Below are 12,496 nucleotides of genomic sequence, written 5' to 3'. Positions count from 1 at the left end.
ACTCATGTCTGTCATCAATACGCAGCTCAAGAAACAATGAAACACGGTTCTGTGAACAATGTTTCCGTCCCAACAAAATAATGTATAGAACTCGGCCTCCACAAAAGTATAATCGTGCCACCTCGCTCTAGTCTTGGAACTAGTGAAGAAAGAAGGCGCTCTTCCACAATTTTCAACCTATTCCATGCTCACCTTGGTCTCCATGCTCACGGCAGCAGCGTCAGACAGAGAATAATGGCAGAGGAAATGGCATTCAATGCACATGACGAGGAGCGTTATGTGAAGCGTTAACTAGGCAAGGTATTTTTCTATTTCAAGACTGCAAACAGTGCAGAGACTAGGCGTTACAATGCACAGAATGAGAATGAATTAATCATATTCGATGACTGGAAAAGAATAATGGGTTAGTGTGCGCAGACGGGTTCCGGTAAAACTGCAGCCTTCTGTTTCCCTGAGACGTTACTGTGCATAAGATAGAACAGAGCAGAATGATATGATGTTCTGATGATAGTACTGAAAAGAAATGTTTGGTAACCGGCGTGAGGCTTTATGATGACTACACAGAGCAGAATATGGAGCGTTGCTACCAGGTGAGGGATAGAAAAACGTTGCGTATGGGAATGCAACAGTCCAACAAGACAATCCAATCTTCAACGCTTTTCGAAATAATTGGAGAGGTCGGCTCGTAGACTAGATTCGACTATGCAAATTCGTTGGGACAAGCTGCAAACGGTCCAATGGAGCATAGCGGTAGCAATAATTAATGTCAGCAAATTGGCAGAGCTCAAGTGCACAGGAGCGTTAAGTTTCCTTGGGAAGATAAAATGCCCAAGCCAGAATAGGAAAAACCAGCGTTACATATCAAAACTGCATGAGATGCCAGGCCAGCGTTTTCAATGAGATGTCGGCCGGGACAGTGCTGATATAATGTATATGGACAGTGTGTCAGAGACCAAAAATAGAGACTAGGCATAAGCAAAGGAGGAAGGTCAGAACTAGTTTCAGATTTGACAACACTGACATGTGCAGAGTGCGCTCAATAAAATGGAACGGCTAAAGGAGTCTATAATCACCATTACGCACAGAACTAAACAAGTAAATGTAGAAACCTAAATGTTGAGCTTGATTAGTCCATAAAACTCATGGAAGGCCACACATCATAAAACTCATTAAAACATAGAAACGTTGGTTTACACAGGCCACAAAAAACAAGTGGCTTACACAATATTGAGAAGGTTATGAACGTACCAGCTCCGATACCATGTTAAACACACATGGGAGCAAGAACAATATGAATGATAAATCATGAGAGTACAATTTTTATTAACAAGAGATATACATTTATAGTACATTATGTGACCGTTGGGTTTCACATCCCAAGGTCTCTTGGACTCCTTTTGTCCATTTGGCTTCCACACTAACCCATTGAGGATTAGGTGTCCAACACATACGCATCTCACCAAGTTGCAACCACCATCTTTATGCATGTTCTGGCCAAACTTAGGGCAGGACTTGGTATTAACTACAATCTAAATTAAACTCTTAGACTCGTCCTGATATTTCTTATCCCAAAGCTCCCAAATCAAACAGGAGCAAGGAGAGTGTGGTTGAGCCAAACAATTGAAGCAAAATTGATGCCCACAAGTGCACTGGATCTCACAGTAAACATCTCCTTCAACTCGAACTGCATTTCCACAATTGGGAACACTAGGGCACCACTTCACTTTGTTGTTATCGTCAATATAATACTCAAATAGGAAGCGATCGAAGTGTTGAGCCACTTCAGGATCTTTTGCAGTGACTAGCTTTCTTATAATGTCTTCGTCACAGATGATATTACAATCGGGAGCCATGCACTTAATCTGCTTGCTTTGTCCCTCTCTTATCTGAGTAAGAAAGTGCTGCGTCCAACAGACATTGCAAAAAGTGTGACCACAATCCATCATTGTGGTGTCCCCCTCCTTCAAATCTTCCTTGAAATAGACATTGCAGATGGTAACTACGGAATTTGTGGATTCCGGTCTAATGGCAACACCCGCTTGTGAAAGCAACCAGTCAATTCCTCTTTCAGGAACTACATCAAGTAATCTTTCAAAATACCAACGATAATGGATTGAGAGTGCACGAGCATGTTGTTCCTTTACATCAAAGATATCTATCACCTTATGTAGAACCTCTATTTGTGCTTGCAATAAAGATTCTTGTGTGATGAGATGGATGGTCTGTGCAGGGACAGGCATGGAGGTGGGAACAACTTCGTCGTAGTGCTCACTTCCTTTAGTTTCCTCATCCAGGCTCAGCTAATCCTCGTCATTGCTTGTCGTCGACTCTGCCATGCCAAGTCCTTAATGTTGATCGTATTAGACCAACATAGATCCATCTTAAGTATGGATTTAACATGAGCCGAGAGGGATCAAATTTCTTCACGTGCAAACTTTTTTAGAGTGCAAAATACATTGTGTTATTTTTCATTGTCTAAATTGTATTTTGAATGTTAAATAGACTATATATAGAGTATTTTTTCTATATATAGATATATATGAAGTTGATATCGACATAAATTAGTTAACATAGATTTTCAAATAGTTTATTAAATCTCTCGTTGAAATATTTTTGAAAAGTATAAGATTTAAACATCTCATTCACATAATTTTTTTTACTTCTAATTATTTTACAATGTTAATGTTATTTTTCTATTTAGAACATAATTTTAATATTTGTATTCATGAATCATATCACGATAAATTCAATAATTATAGAATATGTTTAAATTATTTAATTACACCGAAGATGTCTCTTTTTTAATTTGGTCAGGTTAGGCATTGTCTACCCTTTTCATTTCCTTTTGACATCTGTCGGTCTTCTATTTTGTCCATTAAGTGACATTTGTTCAAAAATTTTATACCGAATTTGAGTTTGACAAGGTGAGTAATTTTAGAAAAAAATGGTTGGTGACGGCTAAATTTTGTTGTTTTTCGTGAAGGCAGAATTTTGTTGTTGACATTTCTTCATGCGCTTTCCATGCTGATTTATAAAGTGTGTACCTTTTCAAATCACGTTGTGCCTTCTCAATATCCTTCTCTTGTTCTTCTTTATATTGACCACAAGTATGCCCCTCAATGCTTTCCCGAGTATGTCCACGTCCAGTGGCACCACCACACAACCAACAAAAGTGTTGGCCACATAAGCAGCTCACCAAGTTGCAGCCACCATCTTTATGCACGTTCTTCCCACAGTTGGGGCAGGACTTGGTATTAACTACAATCCAATTTAAAGTCTCAGACTCGTCCTGACATTTCTTTTCCCAAAGCCCCCAAATCATGCAGGAACAAGGAGAGTGTGGTTGAGCCAAGAAATTGATGATGCCCAAAACTGCATTGGAGTTCACAGTAAACATCTCCTTCAACTCGAACTGCATTTCCACAATTGGGAACACTAGGGCACCACTTCACTTTGTCGTTATCATCAATATAGGACTCAAATAGGAAGCGATCGAAGCGTTGGGCTGCTTCAGGATCTTTTGCAGTGACTAGCTTTCTTATAATGTCTTCATCACAGATGATATTACAATCGGGAGCCATGCACTTAATCCGCTTGCTCTGTCCCTCGCTTATCTGAGTAAGAAAGTGTCGCGTCCAGCAGACATTGCAAAAAGTGTGACCACAATCCATCATTGTGGTGTCCCCCTCCTTCAAATCTTCCTTGAAACAGACAATGCAGATGATAACTATGGAATTCATGGATTACGGTCTAATGGCAAAACCTACTTGTGAAAGAAACCAATCATTTCCTCTTTCGGGAACTACATCAAGTAATCTTTCAAAATCCCAATGATAGTGGATTGAGAGTGCGTCAGCATGATGTTCCTTTACATCAAAGATATCTAACACCTTATGTAGAACCTCTCTCTGTGCTTGCAATAAAGATTCTTGTGTGATGAGCTAGATGGCCTGTGTAGGGATAGGCATGGAGATGGGAACAACTTTGTCGTAACGCTCACTTCCTTTAATTTCCTCATCCAGGCTCATCCAATCCTCGTCGCTGCTTATCGTTGAGTCCGCCATGCCAAGTCCTTAATGTTGATCGTATTAGACCAACGTAGATCCATCTTAAGTATGGATTTCACATGAGTCAAGAGGGATTAAATTTCTTCATGTGCAAACTTTTTTAGAGTGCAAAATACAATGTGTTATTTTTCATTGTTTAAATTGTATTTTAAATGTTAAATAGATTATATATAGAGTATTTTTTCTATATATAGATATATATGAAGTTGATATTGACATAAATTAGTTAACATAGATCTTCAAATAGTTTATTTAAATCTCTTGTTGAAATTTTTTTAAAAAGTATAAGATTTAAACATCTCATTCACACAATTTTTTTGACTTCTAATTATTTTACAACATATTCATTTTTTTTTTTAATTGTAGTCAATATAATTTTTCTATTTGAAATATAATTTTTATTTTTATTTTAAAGAAATACAAACAAACAAATAAACTTACACATCCCCTCATACTAAATTGTAAAATAAACATATCGAATTAATTATACGTTTACGATCAACCAAAAGTTAATAAATTGAACAACTTCAAGATGGGTGTGCTCTTTTTCAAGAGAAGGAAAGGTGTTAATCTCACAAGTTGGCAATAAAAAGGAAAGAGCATGACCCCATGCAATCGGAAATGGGCACATCCCTGTAATTTATAGCCATAACTTTAACGAATGCTCTCTAGCCACGTGCCAATGGACTTAAACCGAGACAATCTGATAACCGTTTGTAATCTTCACGGTTGGACAATTTAATTTCATAACGATTGAGGGTGAGGTGTGAATATTAAATTTGAAATTTCTGGTTTGAGATTTTAGTTATAAAAGATTATTTTGAGGATTTTAATTCATTAAAATAATTAAAAAAAAAAATTGATTAGAATTGCAAAATTAACGAATTAAAAATTAATTTTACTTTAAATTATAAACAAAGCCACCCAATTTTCTGAATTACAATATTTTTTATATCACTTTTACTCTCATGTATAAATTGAGTAAATAATAAAGTTTTCTTAAATATATTATTTTTTCTTACAAAATTTTAATAAATTATTATATACAAATTTAAATTTTATCTAATTTTATAATTTGTATATATTCATTTTTGCGTGAAGATAATTGTGATTCATTTTTGTGTGGAGATGTATAATCAGGTTATATTTAAAAATAATAAAATAATATTTATCAATTAAAAAGAATTATAGCAGTCAAGTTTCATTCGGACGAGTCTTGTTACCAAAGCGATCCAAGATCAAAACTTCACGGAGGTTGTTGTGCTCGTGCTAGGGGGAGGAGACACTAAAATCTAGTTAGCTTAGGTCTGCTTTCGGTTGGCGATAATACTTTGTTGACCAAAGGCCCTCCATAAACTTGGAAAGTCTTTCCACTATTTCCTCTAGCTGCTATTGTTGATCTTCGAAAAGTTTTCGTTTCAATTCTTTTTCCGTTGCTGTCAACTTATCGCTCTCTATGGCTTCTCCATACACGTCAAATGCAAAAGTATAAGAATAAGCAAGGGCATGCCTGGATCTAAAATGCCATTACACTACATTTATTAGCCAACCATAGTCACTGAGATCATATTCTTTACTTTATATGCATTATGATATTAATATTTGTTTATCACACTGAGACATCATTTTTTTCCAATTACAAAGATGTTTGTGGTTCATCATATTGCAACATTGTTTATATTTTGTCACATGGTGATGTTTTTTGCTGTTAGTCACTTTACAATGTTGTTTGTTGTTCATCACATTGTCACAACACTTGTTTATCACATGGTGATGACATTTGTTGTTCATCACATTTTGATGTCATAACATTGCAATGTTGTTTGTTATTCATCACATTGTGAAAACATTCATTGTTCATCACATTGCAAAGCCATTTGTTGTTTGTCACATGGGTAATGGAATTTGTTATTTGTCACATTATGACATCAATTTTTTTTTTTTTCCAATTGCATATCACTTATTGTTCGTCATATTATGACATTATTTGTTGTTCATCATGTTGGGACAATAAAATCATTATAAATTCTATATTCAAAATTAAACAAGGTGTAAGATTTAGAGTTTTTTTTTTTTTTAAAACAAATTTTGTGTGCATGTAAAGTTTTAGCAAAAATGAATATTTGTTTGTCATCATTATGTTGAATGTAGTTAAATTTCTTTAGTTATTTTTTCCCCAAGGAAAAATCGTAACTTTTCATTAATTAGAAAAATTACATGTAGTAGATGTTTGTTTGGCATATGCAGTATGTTGGCCATAGCCTTAAAAAATATATAAGCATGTTGGTGGTAGCCTTTCAAAAATATATAGTCTGTACATAATTTACCATGTAGGGTATACTGATAAGTTCATGAGCAAAAATATATACAAACTATCAACTAGTACTAATATAATTCACTGTTGTAAACTACAAAAATTAGGTATTGTCGACCCTCTGATAGGCCCAATCTATATAGGGATGATGATAGTTTTGGTAGTGTTCATCTCCATGCTGCTCATGAATTATCCACAGTCCTCTGGGATGTGCCGTGGCCTCCTTAGAAAGTTGGTCAGCAGCCGAATTATGTTCCCTGTAAATATGTTGACATGAGATATAATTAAATTGTGTTTTTAAGATCATGATTTCATCCAATATGTTCCTGAGAGAGTGCTCAATATGTTATTAAACCAACTGATGATGATTTTAGAATCTCCAAAATTTGAATATGATTGCATGCATGTGCAAGAGCAAAATGGAGAAGATGTCTAAGAGAGATCAATTATGCATAGTTGTTTGTCTATGTTCCTAAACCCATTTGTATTTTGTAGTGATGATTTTTAGATTTATGTAGTAGAATTCCCCCTCCACAACCCTGTGCTTGTGCTGCACCATCAAAATAGGCCCAGGGAATATTGCGATCAATGGTTTCAGGTAAAACAACACGACCAACAGGTGTATGATTTTCATCTGGTATTTCGTGATATGCAACAACAATTTTGGCAATGGAGGACTGCCATCGAGCCATTTTATCTCTGAAAATGATCCCATTTCTTGCGAGCCAAATAGACCAACAAATAAGCAGCGGAAGGCAATGGACTTTTGGATTCAGGGATGTAGCTCGCTAAAGATCCCAGGCATCAGTTACATTGAGTCCATGCCATTTGATTGTTATTGATAGGGCAACCATGATCTGTTCCCAAATATGATTCATTGTTGGGTAAGACAGGAATAGGTGGTCATTTGTTTCCTCTACCCGATGATAGAGCACGCACCAGGTGGGACCAAAGAAGGATCGATGCATTAAGTTGTGCCCTATTGGTGTCTTATTCCATAAGACATTCCACATAAACAGTTTCGTGCACGGAGGTGCTTTTAGCTTCCATAGCTTGCCCCACCAATCCAAAAGCACAAGTGGTCTGTGGGCATTATGAATGATAGGATAACCAGCCTTAGGGGAGTATGTGCCATGTTCAACAGGGGCCCATATGAGTTCATCAACACCATCTTTTATGCAGACATGTGATTCAGTTAACACAGTGAGATAGCCCTCCCAGCCTTACTGCCAATGAACATGAATGCCCAGGTGCTTTGCTGAAGTCCATGCTTGTGAAAAGATTGTACTATTCCCCAGATCAGCTATATGGGCAATCACATTAATATTTCTATGTTTAAGAAATTGAATGAGGTCAGAAGGTAGTCAAAACATGTTACTAGAGCTCGTCCAGGGATCAATGCCGATTCGCACCGATGTGGCATCGTTGATTCTCCAAGCGAGTCCATTCCTGATAGTAGGCATGGTGTGTAGAATCACTCGCCAAACCATTGATATCCCAAATCGTTGCCAGGTGGGCAAACGAATCCAATCCATAATATGATGTGGCTAGATTTATTTGTAGTAGATCACTTCTGTCCAGAGACCGTGGGAGGTGAGGGTAAGCCAACCCATCTTTGCGGCTAGTTCATGTGTGAAGGAAGATAGATCCTTCTATCCCCAACTGCCCCATTTCTTTGGTACTGTAATATGCTTCCAACCCACCCAGGCAAAAGGTTTTCCTTCCTTATAGCCATTCTGAAGGAATTTGCAGCAAAGTTTTTGAATCCGGGATAAAATTCCTTTAGGAATCCATGTCAGGGACATCCAATAAACAGGTGTAGCCTCCAAGACTATTTTGATAAGCACTAATCGACCCGCCCTGGAGAGGAATCTATGATTCCAGTTGAGCAGTCATTTTTCGATCTTGACCACAAGCCATAACCAATCAACAATCTTGTAGTAGTGTGGCTTGATCCATAAGCCAAGATATTTGAGTCCATCCTCCAATTGATGGCTCTGAAAAGGAAATTTTTGCAGTGCAATCCGAGCTTCCTGTGGGGTGCAGGTTGATAGAGTAATGGTGGATTTAAGTTGATTTGCTTCCATACTTGTGGCCATAGAGAAAAGTAGTAAAATGTTAAAGAAAGTAGTAGTGTCCCGTAAGCCTCCATTGAGGAAGATGAGCACATCATCCACGAAGAGGAGGTGAGTGAGTATACAATGTTCTGAAATATTGAGTCCCTGTAATTGTCCATCTTGCATGGCAGTAGCTATCAGTCGGCTAATTCCTTCCATGACAATCAAAAAGAGGAGCGGGGAGAGTGGACAACCTTGTCTGAGTCCATGTTTTGCATGAAAGAAGTTTGAAGCATAACCATTTATCAGGACACTGAAGGAGGCAGTAGTGATGCAACACATAACCCAATTAATAAAGGGAGGAGGAAATCACAGGCTTTGGCTAGGTCAATTTTGAGAATGAACCTTTGAGCTTTTTAGATTTCATGGAGTGTAGGGCTTCTTGAGCAGTACCAATAGCCTCATGTATTTGTCTATTGTGGAGGAAAGCAAATTGTTCTGGAGAGATGTGACATGAGAGAATAGGCTTAAGTCGATTGGCAATAGTTTTGGCAATGATCTTGTAAAGACAGTTGCAAAGAGAAATAGGTCTGAAATCATTGAAAGATGTGGGGGAGTCAGATTTGGGAATAAGGGCAATGAAGGTTGAGTTAATAGCCTCATACATTCGCCCTGAAGTCCTGCATTCCTCCACCACCTTTAGAAGATCCTGACCAATAGTTTCATAAAAGGCTAGATAAAACTCAATAGTCCATCCATCTGGCCCTGGACTCTTGTCTTTTTTGAACCATTTTAAAGTGCTTTCCAATTCTCCCATCGTGACTGGAGATGTAAGCTCCTCTGCCTCATCTGGGTCGACAAACCGAGGGAAGTGACCTGCTATCCGGACAATTTCAGCAAGGGTGGCACCGGGGGGGCCTTGAAGAGTTTCTGGAAGTGAGAGTTTCCCAGGTGTGCCAGTTGATTAAAAGATGTTGCAAGATTACCATCCTCCTTAGGCATGTGCCAAATGGTGTTGTTGACTTTCATTCCCTTTGCAAAATTGTGGAAGAACTTTGTATTCTCATCTCCAGCTTGTATCCAAATAGCCCGACTTCGAAGGCACTAAGTTTCTTCCCTCTCTTTAAGGATTTTGGATCGATGAGCCTCCAGGTCAATAAGGTGAGATTTAGCCTCCACAAATGCAAATCCCTGCCTCTGCTCATCCATGAGATTGGCAAGAGTGGACTTAATGGTATTGAGGGTTTGATCATCCCAATCTCTTTTGTCCTTAACCCATTTAATGGATAATCTCTTGATTTTTTGTATGTTATAACAGAAACCCTCAACAATGGTTCTCCCCAAGGAAGGTGGATGAGAACGCTAGAAATTGGTAACCAGGTGGATGTAACTGGGATCCTTTAGCCAGGTGGAGTTGAATTTGAAGGGTGCCCTAGGCTTCTGAAAGGGACCGGACAGCTCCATGAAGATGGGAGAGTGATCGGATATGCCTCCAAAACCAACCCATTGTCTATAATTTGATAGTACTCTCACCAGAGGTTCCTTTATGAGGAATCTATCCAAGCACCTGGCTAGTGCAGCATCCCCAATTCTTCTATTGCGCCATGTAGGTTGTGATTTGACCATTGGGATATCAATCAAGTGATGTTGTTCAAGGAGCTGCTCCATAATGTCTGATAAGGGATCCACCTATGCATTGCTTCCCCATGATTCCCCATAGCCAATGGAGAAATTCAAATCTCCTCCCAAAATGATATTATCAGAATTTACAAAGGAAATATTTAGGAGGTGATTCCAAAATGCATCTCTGTTTTGACAAGGGGCATATACATTGACAATTTTGAGATCCATGCCCAAATCCGAGGAAAAGATATCCATGCCTAAGAAGCCAACACCTCCCCAGGAGGCCTTGAGGTGAATAGTGCGAGGGTTTATACCCAAAGCAAGCCCTCCAGAGCATCCAATGACATCAAGTGCTTGGAATGTCCTGCCCGAATTCAAATATTGTAGCACAGGTATGATATGGTCAGCCAAGCCAAGTGTTTATTGCAGGAAGATAATATCAGCAATCTTAGATTCAAATAATCTTTTGAGGGCTAGCTAGACCTCTTAGTTAAAGGAGAACCACTTCATAGGGGTGGCTGAGTGTGGGTAGACTGTGCTCTAAGTACCCAATCAAGTGTGGATTATATGCCATATGCAACTTCCACCCTGGCTTGTTGGATGGCCATAGATATATGAGATTTTCGGCCCCTGTTGGTCTTGGAAGAGCAAGGAGGGGAGGCCAAGCCGAGCCCAGAATTCACAAAATTCTCAAGTGGATGAGATGCACGAGAAATGAGATTATATGAATGAGAGTGGTCAGAGATGATCGAAGGATATGAAAGAGGGGATGAGTGAACCAGTTCGGGGATAGCAGGAGGAGTAGTCGAGTTAACCAGAAGGTGAATATATAGGGGGCAATTAATAACAACAAATGAAATGTCTAGTATAGATGCAGATGCAGGGTGCATATGCTATGCAGAGCAATAAAATGAAGCATCAGAAATAGAACAAGGGAGAGGAGGAATACCTGATGATCGAGCAGCCGCAACAACAACCATGGATCTTGTCATAAGTGGGGAGGGAGGACGAGGAGTGTTCAAGGATGGCATCTGAGTCGAACCACCTGCCATTGCCTGTGGAACATTTTCCTGTGGTGTCTATTAAGCAGTTGAAGAGGGTGTAGAAGGCGCAGTTTCCTTTGCTTCTTTAGAAGGAGAAGCAGTCTTACAAACCAATGGGCATTCCTTGTAAAGATGCCCTACCTTATGGCACCTTCGGCATTTGAATGGCACACCTTCATAATCCAAGATTTGAATCCAGGTGAAATTCTTCCACTGCAGAGTGATTTTTTCTTCCAACCCTTCTCTGGTGTCCAAATAAACCAGAATACGAGCCATAGACCGATTGCCAGAGTTGATGTATGATTTGTCATAATCCAGATAGGAGTCGAGTGCATTGTCGATGCAGATGAATATATCTTCAGACCAAAAGTGGAGGGGTAAACCTAGCAGCCTGACCCATAGTGGTCCAACTCCAATTTGTTCCCGCTCTAGATTGAATAGAGGGCTCCAACGCTTAAGCATGACTAGGGCCATCTCTATATGCCAGTATCTGGAGAGTGCCCAATTTGTATATTCCTCCTGCTGAAAGTAGAGTGCAAACCACCCCCGAGCCAACGTTTGAACCTCTGGGAGTTCTTTGAAAATGCTCCCCCATATCTCTTTGACCCAGAGGCAGAGTCTCTCGGTTGAATAAGCACGACCACAGACTCTTCCAACAAGAACCCTGCTCGTCGTATCTACAACTTCCCCCATTTGGACCCCTTCTCCAAATTTTAGGGTCAGATCCTTGCTCGTAGCCTTTACACACTTTAGTTTTCTCTTTCCAGTACGTGGTGCAGTCGGGTGATCCTGCAAGGGGTCTTGAGTGCTTTGGTGCTCCTGCTGTGGCTGTTGGGTGTTAGGACGAGCTTTGATCACCAGAGTTTCAAAACAGCCTGATGGGGTGGAAGATGGACCCGGCTTAGATGCAAGAGGGGTGAGTAGAAAGGATGATAGTTGAGAGGGGCCAGCGAAAAGGGTGATGGTTGAGAGGGGCTAGCCACCAAATCGAACCCTACAGAGGAGGGTAGCTCAAAGGATGTCTGATGGGGCAAATCTTCGGATGGCAACAGGTCCAATGGAGGGTATGGTGACGTGCAGGAGGTAAGCAAATGGAGAGTAGCTGATGAAAGGGGAGGGAAATCGAGTTTTGGGGAGTCGATAGAGGGGGCGGCGAACAGAAGGCCGGATGAGGAAGGACTGAGGAGCGACAGGGAGGGAGGAGTAACGATAAAACACGAGAATGACGGACACTGAACCCCAACAAGCATAGCTTCCAGCGGAGCGTTAGGGCACGACCAAATAGGGGCATAAGAGTTAGGGTCGTTGAGTAGTCCACCTCTTTTGCATCCATGTTCGACATCCTGCAGGCAGCCCCGACAATAGCGAAAGGGAATGCGATGACAACAAACC

At 39.7% G+C, this 12,496-nt stretch overlaps 1 protein-coding gene and 1 pseudogene across 1 annotated transcript; both read right to left on the bottom strand.

The window, feature by feature from the left end:
* Positions 1 to 1,529: 1,529 nt before the first annotated feature.
* Positions 1,530 to 2,240, bottom strand: LOC149236300 (putative E3 ubiquitin-protein ligase ARI1 pseudogene; annotated as a pseudogene).
* An 8,903-nt stretch (positions 2,241 to 11,143) lies between these two features.
* On the bottom strand, positions 11,144 to 11,797 carry LOC149236299 (uncharacterized). Its single transcript, XM_089368832.1, has one exon. It carries the CDS (start codon positions 11,795 to 11,797, stop codon positions 11,144 to 11,146), a length of 654 nt encoding a protein of 217 aa, XP_089224958.1.
* Between the last annotated feature and the right edge of the window lie 699 nt (positions 11,798 to 12,496).

The sequence above is a fragment of the Pinus tabuliformis genome, chromosome 8, assembly GCF_031772625.1.
Source record: "Pinus tabuliformis cultivar Carrire ecotype Pingquan chromosome 8, CPIR1, whole genome shotgun sequence".
Taxonomy (NCBI): domain Eukaryota; kingdom Viridiplantae; phylum Streptophyta; class Pinopsida; order Pinales; family Pinaceae; genus Pinus; species Pinus tabuliformis.
Note: the sequence above shows the minus strand (reverse complement) of the source record. Positions and strands in the feature narration are given on the sequence as shown.